Source organism: Silurus meridionalis, chromosome 11 (assembly GCF_014805685.1).
Source record: "Silurus meridionalis isolate SWU-2019-XX chromosome 11, ASM1480568v1, whole genome shotgun sequence".
NCBI classification, from domain to species: Eukaryota; Metazoa; Chordata; class Actinopteri; order Siluriformes; family Siluridae; genus Silurus; species Silurus meridionalis.
Window position 1 is genome coordinate 19,616,600 of NC_060894.1, and position 24,593 is coordinate 19,641,192.

Genomic DNA, 24,593 nt, shown 5'->3' on the forward strand with positions numbered 1-24,593 from the left:
ACCAGTTTAAAAGCCATACCTCCTTCCTTTGAACTGACCAGCTTAGAGGACACACATCCTTCTCTAGATCTTACCAGCTTACAGGTCACATCTCCACCTGCCACACCTCCCTTCCTTTGAGGCCACAAATCTTTTCATATATGCCTCCATTCCTGATATTAACAGACTTGCAAAACATACCATTTGGCAGGTTTATGAAGCATCTGTTCAGTTTAACATTCATGGAGGAACTCCTTTAACATTTCTACATGCTGGAGGCTATTTTTCAATAAGTACAACTCTAGAAGTACAACTAGTTTGCGAATTCAAGTTTTCTACATGCGGGGGCTCAAAGGGGATGCGGTTGTTGCATATACAATGGCACAGAGGCCAAGAGTGGGTTCATGACTTCGTGTCGAGGCTGGTCCATAATTAACGTTTGAACCGAGCGGTGTTCAGCTGCCCGCCATGCCCTTGGGCAGAAGCCAGCATTCTGAGCCAGACTTCACCACCCACTTAAAGCCTTGAGATCTCTTATCTCCCTTTGCCTCTAATGAGATTTTTCTTCATTCAAAGTCCTCAAATCTGCCCAAGTGACAAGAGAGGAAGGGCATTAGCCCCAATTCAATTAGCCCTAATGACTTGAATTCAGTAAATTAATAAGTTTTGAGATGACAAACGACCCCCCTGTGAGTTGGGTGACATACGACTGATGACCACTTCATTACACTTAAGGTAAAATCTGAGCATTTATCCATCCAATTAATTGCTTAATTGAGCACAATACTTTGTTTTAATCTGCAAAACAATCAGAGTGAGACCACTGGCAGCTAGTTTGAAGTAGAACATGTCTCCGTTTTTTTGTCTGCGAGCGCCGATTTGCAGATTTTGCACCTCGTTGCATAAACACCCACACAAACACATTAATCCCCCATGAATATGCAAACAATGTGGAGAACACTGACCTTGCTCCCCTCTCTCTGCCAGAACACAGCAGGCTGCGGGTTTCCCTTGGCCTCGCACGGGAAGGTAGCAGTGCGTCCCTGCATCACAATCTGGTCCCTGGGCTGCACGACAAACTGGGGTGCCTCTGAGGTGAAAGGTCAGATGGGTATCATTGCAAACACGGAGACACACGCGGTTACGCTTTCACTTGTAGGAACGTGAGCACATAGGTGTGGTCATGTTTAATGCAAAAGCCACGGTGTTGAGAAGCCGTGCGTTCCTAATTAACATGCAGCATACAGCGGTTTGAAAAGGTGCAAAACACAGTGTGTTTACTAATGCCTCCTGTTGGCGAGGTGGAACGTTCCGGCAAAGAAAAAAAATGGCTGGGTTTCTAATCTGGAATTTGTTTCCTGTTCTCGTCTTCCTGAATCTACTTTTTAGAATCGAATGCATTCAAGCCTTGTTTTAGTTCAGGTCGCAAGATAATCGGTTTGAAATTTGAGATCGATTATAGGGGTTAAAGGTTTATTGAAGGGGTAAAAGTCAGGCAAATGCATGCTTGTAGTAGCATGGTACTGTATGGGTGGGTACTTACCAGGATGAGCTGGTAAATGAGCAATGAGGGCAGGAAAGTGATTGGATGAAGGGGTGACATTCACAACATCAGACACGAGCACAACAACCAGAGAAGAGGAACAAAAAAACACATTCAGACATCAAGTACACAAATGAATTTAGGACAAAAACACGGAGTCCACTGGGTGAGTGATGAAATGGATCTTAAATCTCACGGATTCTGAAGGGAGCTTAATAATGCAGCATGTTGCCCTTAATGTGACATCCTGGAGATTTCCGAAATGGAAGCTGTGGCTAGACGCCGACAAATATTGCCGAAGCCTAAATCTCAAATGCCGTACCCATGCGTCACATCTCACCGTGTATTTTTTTTTTCCTTCTGTACCCCCACCTCATCCTGTGTGCCAGAAATATTGCACTGTATATTGGTTTGCAACTGACTGGAGTATGAGAGCAGGCTTTAAACTGTCATTAAGTTCCTAATTTCTTGAACTTAGCAGGAGGTCAGTTTCAGACGGCCATGGCCCTGCTCTTTCTTTCACACTAAATGTGTGTGTGTTTGTGGGTGCACATGGATGTTTGTGCATCACAGAACTCCCACCGGTCAGGGAATGACACAAGAGGGAGATGGTCCTGACAGGCTCGGCTCCAGCTGGGAAAAATAAACTGGCCTGTAAACAGTGCTGCCTCCTCCTTGGTGAGGCTTTGGTAATATTACACTGAAAAGCAGGGTTTCAAATCCTGCTGTTGGTAGAATAACAGCTTTTGGCTTCAGAAAACACATATTTTCTTCTATTTCATAATGCTAAATTGACCAAATTTATGCACATATCAAATGTTAAGTTCAAACAACCAGGCAGTGATGCCCAAAAGTCAATGTTAGATGTGTTAAGTATCCTGTGATGCTTTTCAGATGACCGCAGATGTAAAGAGTGGTTACAGTAACACTATACTTGCCGTTTAGTTAAACTAATCCAGCCGCTCTCCTCCTTCTCACACTATTCTGTGTAAATTCTATTGATCTTTTTCCACAAATCAGCAGGGATTTGACATCGCAGATCTGAAATACTCAAACCAGCCTGCTCTGCGCTGACAACCATGTCAAAGTTAATAAGATCACATTTTCTCCATTGTGATGTGAATATTAATTGAAGCTCGTAAACTGTATGTGCATGGTCATATGCGTTCCTGTGCTGCCACATGATGTCACATCATATGCCACATCTGGATGAATAATTTTATGTTAATACCCGGAAGCACATGTGTAAATAAAATAGGGGATATAATGCAACATACTGTATAGAAATTTACAGAAACTAAACTTGTACAGTTGTTCAGCTTAAGCTGATCATTCAGGTTGATAAATAGTATCAACCAGATGTCATGTGGAACTTTCCGGTAACTTTTTATCTCGTGTGACTGAGGAAGCAAGAAAAATATCATTCAAAACATTGTCTTTTCGTGAGTCAGGAAACTATTGTTTCGATTTGATCAGATTTGCGATTTGACAAAATTCTGCTGTCAGGCAAAATGATTAGGAGCACGTTTTCCTAATGTTCTTTTTTCTTTCGACAATGAAGCATGCCGAAAAGCAGGGAAACGCTGGGGAGCGCACAGCATGTGGTCCGAGCTGGTTATATGGAGCTGCGGCTCTATAAATAAAACATGCTTCTTGTGTGACTTTCAGAAATATTCAACTAGAAATTATCCTAAAGCATATCCATCAGTATTCCGCGCAGACACGGAGGCTAACGGGAAACGTCTCTAACAGGAAAAAGGTCCTGTAAAACCCGATTTGATCAACTCCTTCTGAATACAAAAAAAAACCTTGTCTAACACAGAATTTAACAATTAAGTTTCATCTGCGGAAATAATTAGCTGGTTGACATAAATGACAACAAATGTGTTTTCCGCTCTCCTCGTGCGCTTTTGTCTTTCAGTAATGTGCGAGCACTCCAGGACTGCACTTATTGCCTACTCCTCGTCTCTCTATAATGGCAATAAATTCAGCAAGCCTGATATTTAATTAGTTTTATAAGACATTATATTGATTCTGTTAATTATAGGATGTTCGGTGTGTAATGATGCATCGACTGTCTGATTGAAATTTATTAGCCTCTGCTGAGTTGCGTGTGGGTGCAGATAAAAATCTTTGCAAATGTACGTAGCGTGCATTGAGAATTGTTAGGAATATGGCAAATGCATCTGTATTGAAGGCGGGTCTCATTAAACTAAAATTGATTCATTTTATAATGTGGCCTGTGTGAATACTTGATTCTGATTGGCTGGAAGGTGTATGTCAAGTAGTGATTGGTCGTTGACATGAACGATTCATTCATTTTGAACGAGTCTTTAATGTGACTCAGAAGAACGAGTAGTTTCAAAGAGTCATTTGTTTATATGACCATGAGCAAAGCATCGCAAAATCTCCGTAGGTCATGTACAGGAAACAGAATTGAGTAGTTCACCTCGTGACTCTTTTAGTCCAAGTCGTTCGTTCTTTTATCACGTGACTCTCATAAATGCTGTGCGGTGCATCACACAGGAAACAGAATCGAGTTTTTTATCTCATGAATGCTCTGGTCTGAGTCGTTCGTTCTTTTGTCATGTGACTCCCAAATTCGCTTTACGTTTTTTAACAGTGTGTTTTATTTCTGATCAAAGGAACGAAATAAACTAAATGATTTAAAAAAAGATTTGTTCATTTTAAAGTAAAAAAAAAAGATCTAATCTCCCCATCACTAGGGTCAAGCATACTTAGTTCAGTTTAATCACTCTTCTATGTGAATAAACTGCCTTTAACCACTGTAACCTACAGTTCCAGATGTTTTAAACATTTCCTATTCCCTTTAAATTTACACCATTTAATTTACATGGTAAATATTTCAAATTTAATAAATGCCATATTCGGGTGGTTCTTTGCCCCTGCGTCGTGCATAAAATCATTAGATCAGAGAGATAAATCAGACTCTCTGGTTACCTTATATTGATCAAAAACAAGGCACTGTGGGGAATCAGTGCATCTAAATTGCCCCTAGGTGTAAATCTGTGTGAGTATGGTTCCCTGTGATTCTCGGTGCATTCCCAGGACCAGCGTTCCCGGGATTTCACCATTATAAAGCACTTACTGAGAATAAATGAATGAATGAATCTAATCACTCCACCAAGTCATACTTGCATCTGTTTCAAAACAAAGCCCAAAGACAAGCATGCAAAAAAAAAGTCTCTGAGAGAGACATGGAGGTCGACTCACCCCTGACTGTAAGCGTAGACGACGCTTCGAGTTTGCCCACCCGGTTCTCGGCGACACACGTGAAGCTTCCCTGGTCCCCAGAAGACACTTTCTTAATCCGTAAGACAAAGTCGTCCTTTTCGTATTTCATCTCGTACCTGTGCGGAACAATGCAAGCAGCCTTTAAACACATTTTGCGAGCTCAAAGTTAACCGCTCTCATGTCGAAGCGCAGCGGGAGCTCGGTGCGGAGAGAAAAAACAGTGATTAGCAAGAGACAGTTTTAGAGGGGAAAAAAGTAAACAAAGAATAATGGGATGGTGGAGCACTTTTGTGGGGAACAAAAGCCCCTTTTTTTTCTAAAGCCCTTGAGAGAGTCCATACTGAAGATGATTTGGTAAAGTGGAGAAAAAGGGTGTCAATTATGCAAGCATCAAAGCTATGCTGAAATGAAAGGTGCTTTCAGCCAGAACCCTCACTGTTCTGCTATTTCAATATTTATGAAGAGTAACCCACTGTGTTTGGCATGTGTGCGTGCATGCATATGTGTGTGTGTGTATGTCTGTGTGTGTGTGTGTGTGTGTGTGTGTGTGTGTGTGTGTGTGTGTGTGTGTGTGTGTTCATCCATAGAAAAGAAGATCCTAAGGGTCTGGGGTATCTGGGGCAAGCCTTTAAAATGAAATTCTGCAATTTTCATTGATAAATAAGTATAAGGGGCATATAAAAGCATGGCCACTACAGTACCCAGTGTGTTCTTTTAAAAAAGAAAATAGCATTTACAAATTCAATACCCCTTTCACCTATCCAGCAGTTGTATAAAGTATTTGAGTAAGTGTACTTTGTTACTGTACTTAAGTTATGTTTTGGCTACTTTCCAGTTTTACTGAGTATCAAAGACATAAGCAACTTTTATGCAACTACATTTATGATTCAAACTACACCGATCAGGCATAGCATTATGACCACCTGCCTAATATTGTGTTGGCCCCTCTTTTGCTGCCGAAACAGTTCTGACCTGTTGAGCATTAACAGCTAACTTCTTTAGCAATTTAAGCTACAGGAGCTCGTCTGTTGGATCGGATCTGCTGGGCCAGCCTTTGCTCCCCACGTGTATCAATAAGCCTCGGGTGTCCATGACTTTGTCGCCATTTCACCACTGTTCCTTCCTCAAAGCACTGCAGACCAGAAACATCCCACTGCAGTTTTGGAGATGCTCTGACCCAGTCTTCTAGACGTCACAATCTGGCATTAGGCATCAGGTTTGTTTTTTTGACCGATCATTTGCGCAGTCGCGTCAATTATTATATCATGTCACAATCAATGAAGCTGGTCTCGTAGTGTGCACCCACCGCACGGAGGAGTTCCCTTACTCATACACTCAGAAAGGGGAGGCATGGGTTGGGTGATGTCATGTCAGTGAAGAGAGATGAATCCAAATCTGAATAATGGATGACAAAAATTTGGCTTAAGCAACACAGAAATCCAAGTAATGTCACGTATTCAACCTATTTCGGTGTCTCTCTGGAGGGGAATTGTGGGTAAAAGAGTGGAGGAGAGAGCAGACATGCACAAGGGGTCTCCAACTAAGCTGTTGTTTAGTGGATGGAGAGGTAAAAAGAGGCCAGCGCCACACAGGAGACCACCTGATACATGACTCGCCACTTCGCACCACTCTCACACCTCGAGCAGCTGCAACATCACACACACGCACACACACACACACACACACACACACACACACACATATCAACCCACATACTTTTAGTTTTCCGAAAAGTTGTATGTAGTATTATAAATTGTAATCCACATAAAATAAGTAGGTAATTATTCATAACTAATTTTTCATGAAAATGTAAAAAATCAAGAAAAAATCACAAACAATTCTTAATTATTTGCTATAATAATTAAATATATATGACGATTAATACATCAAAGATATATATATATACTACAGAACTACAGAAGCCAAACCTCATTGTAGATCGGCGTTCAAGCTTCTTAGCAGTAAGCACGCTGTGTGTTCAATCAAATCTGTCATTAAATACCGCACTATTGAGGTTTACAAAAAAAGATTCTTTTACGTGATTTGGCTGGCTGTAAAACATACTGATGGAGGGTTAATGGAATACGAGTTGATTTCATTCCACCACGCAGGACGGCCGTCTTTCTTCGTTAATGTAATGTAATGAGATGGAAATCGGAGGTCGGAGTCAGGATTGATGAGCTGAATGCGCAGCAAACACTGTAGCGCCGTGCCAATTTACTGCACGGGCACCGTGAGCACTAGGCAATTATGAAATCCGTACAAAGAACAGTTCTAGATGACTGCTGTGAGCGTTCGGAGGGGAAGCGGCTGCGAGCGGAGAACACGTATTCAGGAGATGTCCTCCGTCGTTCATCTAGCCGCTGCCTTTGTTCTGTGGAGGGTATTGGACAGTGTGTGGGGGTTCGAAAATGCCAGAACAAAGCTGGTAGAGAGCGTAACACGTGAGAGGGAAATCGTGCGAATGAATACTGTAGCACCTTTACTTGTTCGTATTTCCTTTCTGCTTGTGCACTTTCTGTTACACCTTTATGTAGTGTTATACACAATTGCAGCTTCTCCCTATCATCTTAGCATACACACAAGTATTGGCATAGAGGTCAATATCAGGGTATCAAGACATTTTTTCCATGACCTTTTTTGCCCCACAAATCATTCAATCCCATGCTTAATCTAGCAAAATAAAAGCACTGCTGTTATATAGATTTTTTAAACTGCAATAACATTAATGAATATTTTTGTGCAATAGCAACTGTGCAATAATCTTTTTTTTTTCTGCTCTGTTTCTGCTTCGTATTTGCTCATTTTTGTGCTGTAACATGGAAATTTCCCCATCTTATCATATGGCACAGGAAATATCAAAGTTTTGAGGGAATAAGGATTCCCCCTACTTCCATGTCATGTGATCTATCAGTGGTTCTCACAATTCTATAAATATGTTTATGTTAGGTCCCTAAAATAGAGGAAATTGTTTTAATATATAGTGTATTTAATATGTGTTTTGTATATTATATAAAATTATAGTGACTATTATTAAATTCTAGCATGGTTTACATGTGTTACCTCAATATCACCCAAAACAAATGTGTGTAAAGAATTTTAGATTTCTTGTGTGTTATACAGCTAAAAGAGCCGGGGAAAACTGACCCCAAAGAATCCCAATGCTACAAAATGTGTAGAGGACATGTTCATGTTATGTTTACAGAGTCTCAATCATTTATTCACAGACGTTAAACTTTAATTTGGGTCAAATTGACCCCTTGGATAGTAGCAGGGTTAAAGCTTTTTTTATCCTATTTAATGTGAACTGCACAGTTTTATGCACCACATCACTAACATTTGATTGGTTGCTCAGGTAAAAGCATTGATAAACACATGCATATCGCAGGGGTGGGATCTGGAAATTGTCTGAATAGTACTTAATAAGTGTCTGAATAAGATTTCAGCATGAAGACCTTGAAAAAAATGTGATTTCCAAAAAATTATTAGCTAATATTTTTTAAAGAAATAGTTTTTTTTTTTTTTTTGAGTGGAACTAACACTCATACTACTTTTATACCAAAGACTGTTGAAAGAACATTTACTTATAATCTTATACTCCAGTATTCATCTTAGTTCTCACTCTCCAGTGTTCTGTATTGTTGAAAGATTTATGATCAAACTCTTGATGTCACCCAGATGAGGATGGGTTCCCTTTTGAGTCTGGTTCCTCTCAAGGTTTCTTCCTCATAACATCTAAGGGAGTTTTTCCTTGCCGCAGTCGCCACGGCTGCTCATCAGGGATAAATACACACCATTCACCTTCACTGCTGATTTCTGTAAAGCTGCTTTGAGACAATGTCTGTTGTGAAAAGCGCTATACAAATAAACTTGACTTGACTTGACTTGACTCAACTGAATATTATATTTAAAGGTAGATATTTCAAGGTTTCTATCAGCATCTTTGTCATGTCTGGGAAACAATTATATGCTTAGTTTAGTTTTCTTTTTTTCTGACATACACTAGAAAAAGATTTGACAGCGATGGAGGTGATAGAGAGTACCAGTTGTAGGTTTTAGTTCATTTCCAAAATCACTTTTTTTTTATTATGAGGGGATGCAAATTTTTTTAGCTCATAAGTAAAAGGTTTCATAGACTTGTAGGGGTTAAAATATTATAAAACAAATACCTTTTTATTTTCCTATTCCTAGTTTCATGTTTAAAGCAACAACAACCATAGCTAATATTCGCTCAGTATGTGGTGGTAGAAAATTCTGGCTTCATTAATATTTGAATATATGAATCCATTGAATAGTAAGTCTTGGGATTGGGACGCAATTTTGAAGAAATGCGACAGCTCTAATCTCCAACACCCGACTCGGGGGTTACAGCGCTGACATGTCTTTCAGTAATCCTGATATGTATTCATCTCTCGCTTTGTGCTCCTGCCAAAACAGTACAGTAAGAAAAAAAGAAGCACATCAGCCACTTAAGATGCAGAGAGTAACACCGCCACTGAGTACTGAGCACTGATTTGCATTCTGATCTCAAGCTTAGCATCTTAATCTGTATGTGTCACTGAGTTACACAGCAGTGCTACACCGGGGCATCTGGCCTGAGGAAGTGAAAGCACCGCTGGGAAGGTGGGTGTGAAAGGCACGAGGTTTGTCTCAGGTGTTTCCTGACCTGGTGCGGGGAATCTCTGCTTCGTCCTTCCTCCAGCGTAGTGACGGAGGGGGATCTCCCTGCACCTGGCATCTGAACTCTATGCTCTCGTCCACCAGCGCCACCTGGTTCACGGGCCTGCGCACGAACGTCGGCCGCTCTGCAATACACACACACAAATATACACTTGTAAACATGAAAAAAAGGAAAAATAACATCAATTTGCAAGCTTTCCTTTATTACTGAACAAGTCTTACCAAATACAGACAGCTGAGCCATCTCGCTCTCCCTTTCTCCCACCATGTTGGTTGCCACACACACGTACATCCCTCCATCGTTCTTTCGGGTGTTGGAGATGGTCAGCTTCCCACCTCGGATCTAAAAAAGGTCCAGTAAATCAGGTTATGTATATGCGTTGTGGCTGAATGAGCACAAATCTCCACAAACACACTCCATAATCTAGTAGAACATCTTCCCAGAAAAGTGGAAGTTATTATTACCGTGAAAGAGGACTGGGGTGATCAAAAAGCACATAATCATATGCTCAGGTGTCCACAAACTTCTGCCCATATAGGGTAGTTAATAATGCATTCACTGAACTCACTTGTTTATGTGCAGTATTTACATACTTTGAATTACAGGAATTACGGTCTCCGCTTCAATTTAGTAATATTTTGTTCGCATATTGAAATATATTTGCATGTTTAGTCACAAACCTGTTTACCAATTTACTTTCCTGCTTATTTCTTTACTTACTAATTTACTATCATGACGTATGCCTATAAGTAAACTAATTAAAGTTATTTGCTTATTTTTTTACTCAATCAATCAATAACTTGCATACTGGTTTACACATTTTACTCATTTACATAATCAATTACAGATTTACATACTGGTTTTCAAACGTAATTACTGCTTTACATATTTACTTACTAGTTGACATGCTTACTGGTTTGTGTATTTTCTTACTAGTTTACTTATTTACATACTTGTTTACTGGTTTACACACTTGCTTACTGGTTTACACGTTTTATTCATTTACATACTCGATTACAGATTTACATACTGGTTTACACACTTAATTACTACTTTACATATTTACTTACTAGTTGACATGCTTACTGGTTTACATATTTACTTACTAGTTTACTTATTTACATACTTGTTTACTGGTTTACACACTTGCCTAATGGTGTGCAATGTTACATACTTATTAACTGGTTTACTCACTTGCTTACTGGTGTGCAAAAAATACTGTTCTAGACTTTTACATACTTGCTTATTGATCTACTAATTTAAAAACCTGCTTACTGGTTTACATAGTGGTTTACTGGTTTACTTAATTGTATACTGGTTTACATACTCACTTTCTGGATTACTTACTTGTATACTGGTTTACACACCTGCTTACTGGTTGACATATATGTTTACTGGTTTGCAAATTGGTTTAGACTTGCTTACTGGTTTACATACTCTCTTACTGGTTTACACACTTGGTTTAATTGCTTACTTGCTTATTTACTTAAATAGCTGTTCACATATGTTCTTATCAACTTGCCTACATGTTGACTTGCTTAATTGCTTGTACACTTATTTATGTCGAGTATATTATCGTTCAAATCTCACAATAAAAACATATTGTGACTAAAGACTGAAATATTTCTACATATAAAGGAATATTGGTTTGTGAAATATTGCATGAAGTAAATGCAATGCAATGACTGTTGATTGAATGGAGCAGAGAGAATAAGTGCACTAATGATTATGATGTCAGTGTTGAATATGATGTGAGGTGAGCTGAGAGGTGAGACGAGATCCAGCACGCACGGTAATCCGGTCGTCTTTGAGGTCGAGTCGAGCTTTATCCTTTCTCCAGAAGGTGGTGGGCTCCGGGTGGCCCCGAGGAGCCTGACACTCCAACGTAGCCGATTCTCCTACTGCTATCACCACATCCTGAGGGTTCTGCCGGAAATCATCACGCAGGACTAACACAGAGATAGAGAAGGAGAGGAAGTGAGAGGGAAAGGGGGACAGAGAGAGAGAGAGAGAGAGAGAGAGAGAGAGAGAGAGAGAGAGAGAGAGAGAGAAAGAGAGAGATTTAATTATTAACTTTGTTATATTAAATTGTATTGAACATATTAACATAGTATTAATCTTCACCAAGAGCGATGACAGGAATAAAATGAGTGTGAGGCAAAGATGGAAAAAAATGTAGAGGAGACTTAGAAGGATAGAAGAGAAAATAGAAAGACAGGAAAAATAGAAAAATAGAGACAAAGATATGTGTTTCAAATAAAAGGAAGTAGTAAGGTAAAGATGGACAAATGAAATGATATGATGGGTGAGACAAACAGAGGATGAGACAGAGAAATGGGTGAAGGAAGAACATAATGGTGGAATATGAGTAATAAAGAGAAAGAAAAGGCTAGAAGGATGGTTGATGCAAAGACAGAACATTTCTGAGAAAGAGCAAGAGAGTGTGAGAGAGAGAGAGCGAGAGAGAGAGAGAGAGAGAGAGAGAGAGAGAGAGAGAGAGATGGAGAGAGAAATGTGAGACAGGCAGAAAGAAGTAAAAGAATGTGGTAAAAAACACCTGACAGATGCAGTAGCAAAGGCAGAATTTGAGGGAGTGGTGAAAGGGTATGATGGAAAGAGATGGAGAGAAAAAAATTTAGAAAGAATAATAAAGAAAGAGTAAGAGTTAAAAGTGGAGAAAATGAAATGAGAAGAAAAGGTGTGAAAAACCAAGCAGGTTGGAGAGAAACATGAGACAGAATGAGAGACAGAGGAGAGATTGTGAGAGAGAAAAGACAATGAGCGAGAATGAAACAAGTGGGGGGGGGCACACGAGTGAGACAGGAAGAAAAATGGAGAGAGATTTTAAAACAATGGATAGGGAATGAAGTGGAACAAAAATAAATGGAAAGAGTGAAGAGTGAGAGAAAGATGTGGGAAAAGCAGTGAGATACAGTATAAGGATAAGTTTGTGGACACCTGAGCATAAGATTGGTATGTGCTTTTGAACAGAACATTCCATTTGGGTCTCCAAGTTCATGTGAAGGAAAAATGTCATGCTACTGCATCCAAAGATCCTCTAAGAAGTGTTACTCCAACTTTTGTGGTAACAGTTTGGAGAATAACCATGTACGGCTGGCAAAGTCTGATGTCCCAATACTTTTGTCCACATAGTGTAGTGGGAAAGAAAGAAAGAAAGAAAGAAAGAAAGAAAGAAAGAAGAAAGAAAGAAAGAAAGAAAGAAAGAAAGAAAGAATGAGAGAAAGAATGAGAGAAAGAATGAGAGAAAGAATGAATGAATCAACAAAAGAAAGAAAAAAGATTGAATAAATGGAAGAACGAAAGAACGAAAGAAAGAAAGAAAGAAAGAAAGAAAGAAAGAAAGAAAGAAAGAAAGAAAGAAAGAAAGAAAGAAAGAAAGAAAGAACAAACGACTGAACGAACAAGCAAAAGAACAAACGAATGAAAGATTGAATGCGAGAACTAATGAACAAATTAAAGAATGAAAGAACGAAAATCCAAAAACAGTAACCGAGGATAGCAACAAAATGGAAAGAGGTGACACCGATACAGAATGATGGAGAGAGAGTGAGAGAACGAGGAACAGATAAAGAAAAAAAGAGTGACAGAAAGTTCGAGAAAGAGTGATGGTTAAAACCAATATAAGAGTGAAAAAAAGAACTTGATAAAGGAAAGAGTAGTGAGGTAAAAGGGGGGGGGGGGAGGACATAGAGATGGGGAAAGAGTGAAGAGAGAAAAGAGAGAGAGAGAAAGAGATGGCGAAAAGGGTGAGAATAAGGAACATTAAGTGGCACTTCTCCTGTGTTTACACCGCTGCTTAATGCATCACTGTAAAAGGTTCATCCTCATCTCAAAGCCGCACTAATGGCACATTGTGTTAGAAAAACTACCCAATTAGTGTCAAAATGAAGCTCTCCTCTTCCGTAAAGCCTGCATAACATCACACGCCCGCTCCGGCAGCCTGCGAGAGCACGTGGGCGGGATGGAGGGATGGAGGACGCTGGTAATTATTGGACGATATTCGAGTCCCAGTGGAGCGTCTCTGACAAACAGCAGTGACAGACACAGAGCCTCGAGGCCGAGCTGTCAATCACACCACCGCGAAAAAAAACATGAAGCGGTTCAGTCGAGAAACATAGCATTCGCATACTGACAAACCAGCTAGCCAGATGGCTGCGTGTGCACCGGACACACACACACACACACACACACACACACACACATCCACCTCAGGTGACACAGACGTATCCTGCCACCTCCAATCAAACTCTGTACCGTCGGATGGAAACACATGCATTTCTTCACGCTGATGATATGACAGATGCTCTGCATTATTCTGACATTTTCCCAGCGTCCCTTTTTCTCTCGCTTACTGATGAAAAATCCTTTATAATTAGTAATAAATAGTGAGTCAGGATCCCAAGAAAATCTTTCTTTCTGTCAGCACTGGAAATCCACAGCTCATGTAGCTACTGGAAACACTGAGAATCTTTAAAAATTTAAGCTTGAATGCATATAAGTTAATGTGTTATATGAAGGTACACAAGCGACAGCATAATATATATTAAATCTACATTAAAGGTACTAAATGTGTAGCATGGGACACCCCTGCAACAAAATACACTTTATTACCGCTTACTCTGAAAGCACCCTCGCTTTAAACTTTTTAATTCATTTTTATTAAACAGCCAACCATTTGTATACCCGTTATCCTACACAGGGTCATGGTGGACTACTTGGAAACGCCAATCTGCCTACAACCACGTCTTTGGTCCAGGGAATGAAACCGGATTACCCAAAGGAAACCCTTGAAGCCCAGGCAGACAAAGCAACTCCACACAACCAGGGAAAAGACAGGATTTGAACCACGTAATCATTACGGTACGAGGCAAATGTACACGGCCATGAGTCCTTTTTGCAAACAAAAAAGTAAAATTGTGTGTCTAATTCTTATATTACACTTCCACTTGTAATTGGGGTAGTGTAGGGACTAGAATGTCGATTAATTAATCATTTTTTTTATTAGTCAGCACCGTTAGTTGATGGAACTATTGGCTATCAGCAAAAATCTATAGCAATAGTTTTTCCGGGTTGCGTTACACATTACGAGAGCGGCCTCTAGCGGTGAATCACTGATGCCATGTGCTGTTTATTAGATTTTTAATCATTTGGAGTCTGGATTGCGTCAAGGTTCAAGCCCTGGTATGGCTAAGATGCCACTCTTGGGGCCTGTGAGCATGGCTCTTAACCTTTTTTGTTCCAGGGGCGCTGTAACATGTCTGATCCTGCGCTCTGATATCCCCCAGCTTCCTATAATCATTGGGATACGCGAAGAATGAAGTCAAGTATGGATCTATTACCTGGAAAAAATCATGTGGTGTATATTTAATTAACTGTAAGACTAAAAGTACATCAGCCGGACTCGTGTACCTTACATTTTTGTAAAGGTACACTATAATCATGTGTCCACATAAGATATGTTCTGAAGCTGCAAACATGTTTGGCACCATCCAATCTACATGCAAACGCAAGCTATTAGTAAGTGTGCAGATGTCTGGCAAGTGAACAATATGTGAGGGATAATCCAAAACTAGATGCGTATTTTACTTTTGTAAGGCACAATGTGAGGGTAAAGATCCGCCCGGAATTGACCTGTGACTGTATGTAACTTTGAATGCAATCGTTTTAACTGACGGGAACTACCTGTGGTTCCAACGGTTTGAAAGCCCACCTTCCAGCCAATCAGAACTGAGTATTCCATCAGATCATGATATACTTCTGAGAAGCTATGTATAAAAAAGATTTGTGGAATTATAGTACTTGTTCGGCACGGTTAGCTCTGTAGGACATTAAACATACCCCGGTGTGAATGCAAACATTAGGGTGGGTTTCATCACAGACTGCAACACAAGCTTCTGAAGAAGGATCGAAGCTAAGATGAGACGAGGGGGGAGAGTGTCGAAGTGCTAAACACTGTGATATGAATGTGAATAGGACTCAGCGTGTTGCTCCTTGGGCCGGGGAGGAAACCCCCGAACACCCCTCCCTGACACTGGGGGCAGATGGTGCTGCTGCGGAAGCATCTGATGAAGAGCAAAGGCAATTAGTCGTGCATTGAGAGGTGCAGAGAAGAGCCCACCCTCTTCCATTGTTTGCCCAGCTTAATTGCTCCACATCCAGCGGCCACACCGCCCCTTCGCTGCCGTCTGATCGCTGCGCGTTCAATTATTCAAATGAGCCGCCAACGGCGTCCCGATCGGCATCTTTATTTACGCTCGGAGAAAAATGAAGGCTGATTCTCAAATGCGTTTCACTCCATAGCACGAGGAGCAGGAGCACCGGGTGTGTGTGTGTGTGTGTGTGTGGTGGGGGTGGAGGCAGGATCCAAACACAAGACGGTGTGAAGGTATTTCTCTAGTGCTGTGTAGAGGGTCATTATGTAATTATGAAGGAGAAGCAGCGGCGAGATAATAAGCGGAGGCTGAATAAAATATGGTGGAAAATAACAGCATGCGCAGGTGTTCTGTTCTCTAGAATGGAAATGAACAGCACTTCCTCCTTTCCTTTATTTTTATTAAAATGAACGATTCCCTAATCAGCACGGAGAAGGCAAAAGGGCAGGATTGAGGCGTGTTTTTGTTTAATATATGTACGTACAATTCAAAATTAGCCTTGTGTTCGAGTAATAGAGTTTTGGGGAGGAGAAGAAGAGGAGAAAGGGGGGAATAAAATGATAGGGAGTGATGTTCCTGGAAAAAAAAATATCCATATGAATTTGGTGTCAGTTTATGTCATAGCGATCTGGCAATATAAACATTTGCATTCATTATAGATCGCTCTTCTATTCATTTATATTTCAAGTGTAATGCTGTTGTTCTGCAAACAAGAAAATTCCAGTTATCACCATAGCATCTAATGACATTCACGCCATTTGGCAGACGTCCTTATCCAAAGTGACTTACATTTTATCTCGTACAGCTTCGCACAACTGAGCAGTTTTGGGGTTAAGGGCCTTGTTAAGGGGCCCAGGAGTGCCAGTTTGGTTGTGGCTGGAATTGGAACTCATGACTTTCAGATCCAAAGTGTAATGCCTTAAACACCAAACTACCACTAAGCTACTACCTCCTTATTGAAAGCTAATTTATCCTTCTCTCTCTCTCTCCATCTCTCTCTCTCTCTCTCTCTCTCTCTCTCTCTCTCTCATGAAGTTCGAAACATAGAATACCATGTTACTGAGAAGTACAACCTCCTCCCCAATGAAGACTCTTCTACAGAGCAAAAACGTAAAGCTATGAGTCTGAGTGGTATAAAGCGCTGACACCATTAATGCAAAATGCAAAAAAAAAAAAAAAAATCACATTCCCCGTGTTCGCTCACAAATCACAAATTTCATAAACAATTACACCAATTACAATCGAGAACTCAAAAACAATAATAAAAATAAAATTGCCAGATCTTAGTATGCCAGACTGTATCAGGGAGGAGAAGAAGAAGAAGAGAAAAAATAAGATGGAATATAGAATAAAATGACGATGTTCCTGAAAAAAAAATCCACATAAACATGGTGTTATGTCAGTGTTCATTTTTCATACAGTTCATTTTTCCATATCAACATTTTTGTTCATTATAGATCGCTTTTCTATTGATTTATATTTAAATTGTAATTCTTTAAAAATTTCTAGTTATTACTTATACTATGGCATGTGGGTCCCTGGTGGTCTAGTGGTTAGGATGCGGCGCTCTCACCGCTGCGGCCCGGGTTCGATCCCCAGTCAGGGAACCAACCCCAGCCACTTTCAGTGCCGGTCCCAAGCCCGGATAAATGGGGAGGGTTGCTACAGAAGGGCATCCAGCGTAAAAACGTGCCTAAAAACGTACTATGGCATGTAATGACATTTGTTCTATCACTGGCCTCTCTTTTCTGTCTTCCCCATCTCTCTCTTGCACTCTTTTTTTCTCTCTCACATAAACTTTGAAACATAGATTACCATATTATTCAGCAGTACAACCTTCTCCATCATGAAGCCTTTTCTATGTAGAAAAAAACTAAAGCTTTGAGTCTGGGTCTTATAAATCGCTGACTCCAAGAATGCAAAATTCACTGATGTCATAGAAAAGACAATCACGGCCACTAATGCTTTTCTAATCCTTTTAGGTGCTGCATCCACAAATTACAACACTGCTTGTGTTAGCTAAAATATAACATAAACAAATTCAAAATCCCAAATTAATGACCAATTAATCCAATTAGAATCGAGAACTCAAAAACAATAACCAAAGAAGCACACAAATACCAGACTTAAAGACCATACAACTGTTACTTTATACACTTTACATTTTCTATAAATATTTGGCAGACCCTCGGATAATGCTGATTAGCTTTGATCGTCCCGTTTATCTGCCCAGGCATTGGCGAAGAAAAAAAAGAGAGAAAAAGAGAGAGCGCGAGAGGGAGAAGGCGTTTACCGTGCCAAAACATGAAGGAAATATGAGGCAGCCAGGCCAAGGCTCAGTTTTTATTAAAGCATGACCACAATTTTGTTTTCCTCATCGAGCAGAGGTGGCAGACTTACAGCCGCTGAGGTCGGCTCAGTCGGCACAGTGTCTTAGATAAACAGTGCACGGGCAAAATGAATCAGGCGCTGTGGGAAACAGATGATTCTGTGTAAAAATATATATATATAAATGACTTCGGTGTTGCCTTAATGCCTCGTTCACGCTGGCAGAACCGACACTCAGATGACTGGAAAATGAAAAACAAAGAAATGCTTCAAAAACGAGCGGGCAATGCAGTAGGTCTATATTCGGTACCAGGTACAACATCTGGCTGATAATATTATATATCATGTGATCTAGAAAAATTAGTGTGAGGTGGGAAAAAAGCCCTGAACGCTCACTAAAACTATGTGAATGGATTGGTGAGTGCGACCCATCATTCTGTTAACGTCTCCCATTTAGGCTGTTTAAAGAAAGTTCAACAAGGCTGTAAGTTGGTGGTGTTTTGAATATTAAATTTAAAAGGCCAGGCACCAGGCGACATGGGCGGGCCACGCTGCGCACAGCACTCAGGGGGCTGTCCTACTTCTGTCATGCCGATGACAAAAAATAGATAAAGAATCAGCAGCCCTCTGAGATAATCACATACATTTGCTGATGAGGGTATTATCTCGTCTCCGGAGAGAGAAAGAAAGAGAGAGAGAGAGAAGGAAAAGTGGAAGTGCATGAAAGCGGTACAGACAAGCGAATGAAAAAAAAAATACACGGACATTGCAATTTTTTTCATACAATAAATAAATAACATTGCATGTCTGTGCCCTGAAAAAGTCATCAGTAATCAGTCAGAAGAAACTTTACTGCAGAAAGCAGGAATGTTACCGTAGCTTCCCCCAGAGGCGATAAGCTAAGCCTGCGCGCGCAAAACCTATTAAAGTGTGTGCGTAGCTTTTTAACACTCATGAGCCTAGAAAATGCAGTACAGTGGGCTGGGGATGTTGTGTATCCTGGGCATGCTCAGCAGTTCCACCCACAGTCCATTAAGTACTTACTTAATTATCAAAACTAAAAGAGTTTCCTTATTTTTGTCCTGTGAAATTTGTCCACTGATCAGGTAAACTATATGGACAAAAGTATTGGGGCACCTAATTTTTCAGTCATATGTGGTTCTTCGCCAGCACAAAGTTGGTGGCACACAATTCTAACAGATGGCTTTGGATGTGGTAGCATTAAATTCTCCCTTTACTTGCATTAAATTCTCCCTTCACTTAAACTAGGAGACCCAAACCTGTTGAAGATATGCTTTACATGAGTTGAAGTGGAAGATCTTTGGCTATAGCTCTCTGAGCTCAACCCTATTGAACACGATGAATGTGAACGCTGACTGACTTTAGTAACACCCCTGCGATTAGATCAGGTAATTGTGATCTTTAAAGAAATTGGGATCTTTAAAAACCACAAACTTTTGTCCATATGGTAAATTTGATCTGATTTCATTGCTTGATTGTGGAACTACTTTCATCAAATATTGCAACAATACAATCTGAGTTGACAATCAGGCAAATTGCGTATTGGTTAAATAGAAGTAGACGTTTATAGAGAATAATACACTGATTGTTAATTACCAATCAGCCTGCTAAATAAACACCATTTGGACTGCAGGTGTTCATTTAACCCTGGGGATTCTGTAATTACAAACCATGATAAGCTTCTCCATGATAACTTTGAAGAAAATGATTATAGATTTTTAATGTACTGAAGTCATTGTCGCTTTGTTACTACAAAAAACAGCATAATCGAACACTCAATTGTATATTTTGTTGCCCTCCAAATGAATTCAGATTTTTTTCAGCGTCTTCTATACATCGTTCAGTAGAAACAAAGGAACATGGCCATGAAATGGTTACGGGTTAAACGTCCCTGACTCCTGAATGTGCGCGATCCTGCATGCTTCATTTCCTGATTACAGTAACACCGTGTCTGCTTTTGTATTTATAATTGATTAACATCACAGTCGTCTACAAAGCAGTCTTTCACGAGCTGACACGCTCATGTAGGCCATCAGCATTCGCCCCCCGGCAATCCCTCGGAGACTCCAAGCCTCGCTCTGTCTGCATGCTCTACATTATAGAATTACGCGACATGTACCTTCAATTTGCATGGAAATTAAAATGCTCAAAAGTATGTACGTAGCAACAGGGGCTATTGTTTGTCTTCGAAAATAACGCCTGTGTAAACGAATGAATGAAGGACGTCTGGTTCCGAATGCCAAAAGTCTGGGATTGTGGGATGGAACCCAGAACAACACTGGAACAGAGCCACTACACAAATCATGTCTATGCAGTCAGGCAACGAGACAAACAGCGAACTGTGTACTGTAGTCGTTTTCATGCAAAATCAATGCGCGAAGTGCAAACTCAAAGTGTGCCGTGGTGCTATGAGAGATGGTGAGTCATAACAGGGACGGATGAAGGCATTTATCGGACTTGTTTCTCTCAAAAAGATGCCAAGGGAGTTTGGTGTGTTTTTTTTTCTCCTGTCATTGCTCACGAGTACCAGGTGTGATCACAGTACTTAGAGCGCACTTTCACAGAGCAGATACTCCCGAAAATAAGCTCACTAAAGCCATCTCCTGTGCTTCCTGTGTATCATTTCTCAGCTACATTTATAGACATGTTCTGGATTGAAGTCTAGCCCTGCTTCCTGCAGTGTAGCTCCAGCAGCAATCTCACAGTGAGATCTCCTCCAGCTAGATTGATCGAGGTTTTTGTCAGAAGCATGATGCAACTTCACAACTGTGTGTGGAAATTTTCTCGCTCTGGTCATCTCAAAGCATTTGCGCTATACAAACCATACAGGAATCCGAACTACTATCTAGGCATACACTCTATGGACAAAGGTTTATGAACAGCTGGGTCTGATATCTGATATTTAAAAAACAGATTCCACATTTAGTCCCGTTTGCTGTTATAATAACCCTCACTCTTCTGGGAAGAGGTTCCACTAGGTTTTGGTGCTATTCATTCCAACTGTGTTCAATAGAGTTGAGGTCAGAGCTCTATAGCAGGCCACTCAAGATCTTGTTGTATAAGGCACATCCTATACAACTGTGCCTCTGATGCAGTGGTAACAGTTCAGGGAAGAAGCACATATAGCTGGAAAAGTCAGGTGTCCCAATACATTTGTTTATATAGTGTACATACATTAGAATATCAGGTAATTATCATATATATATATATATGTGTGTGTGTGTGTGTGTGTGTGTGTGTGTGTGTGTGTGTGTGTGTGTATGTGTGTATATCCTCTGATGTATATATGCACCCAAGGTATGCAATTGCATTAGAAGACTTTTCAATTTCCTAGCAATAAATCATTCCAGTGAACTTAACACTAGATTTTGACGGAGGATGATAAGTGAGTGGTCACCTCTTGGCTGGCCTCTGCTGGGAACTAATTGAGAAAAGTGGTGTGAGACCATCTGTGAGGCTACACCCCACGTCGCTGCCGCATAAGCGTTAACGCAGAGAGATCCAGAGTTGCTCCTAATGGAAATAGTTAACATTGACAAAAAAAAAACAAAAAAACATCCCATTTATGCCCCAGCTTAGTGTCCAGTAAAAGCATATAATTCAGTAATTTTGTGGTGATTGTGAAAACCCTTCATGTGAGGAAATCTAGACATTTTTCACTACTTCAGACGTCTACAGTCCTGAGCTGAAAGGAAGCTACCTAACAAAAAGTTGTTGTTAGCAAACAGTGAGACATGTACCCTGTTTCCAACTAACAGAAAATAATAATAATAAATTATATATTAAAATTGTATATATTAAACCTAGTATAATATCTTTGTGTGATAAATGACAAACCACTTTATTTAAAAAGTGGCTAGTTTCTTGGTGATAGAGAAGCTAGTTGCTTAGCTTAAAGGTGTGTACTGTAGCTTGGCCTAGGCTCTGAAATATACCTTGAAAAAAATTACATTAACCAGTGTTTAACTCCACTATTCCTTCGATAAGAAGTTTAACTAATTACAATATACTTGTTCCTGAATAGTATTTCTCCTATTTGCTAGCAGAATACAGCATTACACTAGCTAGCAGCCTGACTAGCGGTGCTACTGCTTCACCTTCAAGGCCTTCTCTGCTGGTCTAATCTCTATCAAAATCACTGAATAACATTTTAATATTTTTTGTCCTTGAATATGTTTCAAATGATACCCAAAAGTTTAGTCTCTTAATTTGATAGCGTTTCTCTCAGGTGTGCTGCGCACCCGAGTGTCAGTACATGTTGGATTTTCTATCCAATTCGATTTTAGCTGTCACACTATGTATTGCCAGGGTCAAAGGAATCTGTTTGCTGTAAGTTCAACATTTGAAGGACTGCAGCCTTTTTTTTTCTTCTCTATGTTTCCTGTAGATATTGCTTTAATCAATTAAACTGCGATTTGGTTACTCCAAAGGCCTGCTCGCTGGCGTCCAAATAAATCAGTGTTTTGGTGTCCTTTGATTGGATGGTCGGAGAGCGCACTAGTCAGAATGCACAAGCTTAAAATATATTCTTGTGGATTTAATAGCTGTTTTTTATTCCATGATGAGTGACAGAGAAGAAGAAATTGATTTGGTCGCAGATACAAGACGGACTTTACAAGAAAAGCTGGACATTGTGAGGAAAACAGTTCGAGAAAATTGTTAAGCTTTTACAATAATCAGTTTGCATTTTCTTTCCAGTTGAATTCGAACAAAAACACACAATCTGCTTTGATTTGAAGTCGATTGGAAAACCGCAACGCACAGAGAAAATACACAAATATGCACGGAAAACCTGGAGCCATTTTAAGAGGTTAATTTTAATGGTACTGTTAGAGATGATGTATGTGGGAGGTGCAATTGTGGCTGTAGTGAAAGGAGACATGTTGAATTGTGTTTATTGGGTTTCTTGCTTTAGTAATGCCATTCATTAGTGCTATATGAGATTTCTGTCTGTTATGCAACGCTCTATTATATTTTCTCTGTAAAATTTATGGGTTCTGTAGACTTGGCATCATGACGGTATTGAGAGGTGGATTGATTTAAGTAGGACCATGTGCTTCACAGTGTTGTTACTGTAGCTTGGCTAAATAGTGAGCGGTTTGACGATTTGCATTTGAGAAATGAATCCTGAGAGAATGTCATGTCAGCTATTAGCAGCATGAAATTTAAATACTTCCAGATTTATTTTACAGCTGCATGCTAATGTGATGCACGTTCCTGTAAAATCAAAGGTACTTTACTATATCAGCCATGTGTATATGTGTGTGTGTGTGTGTAGGTGTGTGTGCTGGGGTATGAACAAATGCATTGACGTTCGAGTGCATATCAAGAATCCAATTACTTGTTTAAATTGTGATGTGATCCATGTCAACTGGAAAAAATAAAGCATTTTTCACACCGCCATGCAGCCGGGGCTTGGATAATAATAAAATCTTTGACACTAATGTGTGTGTGGTCAGGGGTTAACAGGGATTTCATAACACATCAGCAGAATGTAGTATCTAAATCGCACCACGGGGCTAAGCATCTGTTCCTATACCTATTTTGTGTACACCGGTGTGGATGATTGTGTCCGTGTGTACATAGGTCTAGTCGCTTCAAATATGCAAAAAAAAACCCTTATTTGTACATCTAAACCCTAAATGTTTGTGCACCTCGACCATATCATTCATATAGGTGAGCATACCATCCCACATTTAGTTCCCATTTGCAGTTTTAATAATCACTCTCTTGGGAAGATGTTCCACTCGATCTGAGTGGAGTGTGGTTGTGGAGATTTATGCTCGTTCAGTGTTAGTAAAGTCAGGTAATGATGTAGGTGAGGTGAGGAGTCTTGGGGTGCAGTCAGCATTCACATTCATTCCAAAGGTGTTCAAAAGGGATAAGATCAGAGTTCTCTAGCCACTAAAGATCTGCTACTCAAAACCCATGTAAAGCATATCTTCATTATCTTCCTGGAGCTGACTTTGTGCATTATCGTTGTTGGAACAAGTTTGGGTTTTCTAGATCAAATGAAGGGAAAATGTAATCCACCATATCCAAAGACATCCTATACAATTGTGTGCCTACAGCAGTCTGGAAATGAAGCACATATGGCTGGTCAGGTGTTCCCATACTTTTGTGTATATAGTATACTTAGACAACTAATGATGCTGAGATTTTCATTAGGAGTGACGTCGACAGGATTAGAAATGAGTTTATTAGAGGAACAGAGCATGTAGGACGTTTTGGAGACAAGGTGAAGGAGCCACGATTGCGATGGTTTGGACATGTGAGGGACATGGAGTACATCGGTAGAAGAATGCTGAGGATGGAGCCACCAGGAAGGAGGAAAAGAGGACGGCCAAGGAGGAGGTTTATGGATGTGGTGAAAGAAGACATGCAGGTATTCGGGGTGAAAGAGGCAGATGTAGAGGACAGGGGGGTATGGAGACGGATGATCCGCTGTGGCGACCCCTAATGGGAGAAGCTGAAAGAAGAAAAGAAGAAGACTACAGTGTGTAATGAGTTCGTTAAACTCTGCAGATTTACTGAGCATCGTTCAATCACTTTATTCTGTGCTCCTTATGAAAGGAAAAACATTTCACAATCACATTATATCGAATTTGCACCG

The 24,593-nt window shown here is 40.2% G+C and overlaps 1 protein-coding gene across 3 annotated transcripts in view; it reads right to left on the reverse strand.

Moving 5' to 3' along the window:
- Window positions 1–24,593, reverse strand: part of LOC124393422 (roundabout homolog 2-like) — a 140,835-nt gene that overhangs the window by 43,028 nt on the left and 73,214 nt on the right. For all 3 annotated transcript variants that reach the window (XM_046861251.1, XM_046861250.1, XM_046861249.1), the window contains exons 3-7: window positions 11,250–11,407; window positions 9,680–9,800; window positions 9,444–9,582; window positions 4,757–4,893; window positions 945–1,069 (exon numbers count right to left, since the gene is read on the reverse strand). In XM_046861251.1, coding sequence (XP_046717207.1) covers window positions 945–1,069; window positions 4,757–4,893; window positions 9,444–9,582; window positions 9,680–9,800; window positions 11,250–11,407 — 680 coding nt within the window. The remainder of the gene's footprint in view (window positions 1–944; window positions 1,070–4,756; window positions 4,894–9,443; window positions 9,583–9,679; window positions 9,801–11,249; window positions 11,408–24,593) is intronic.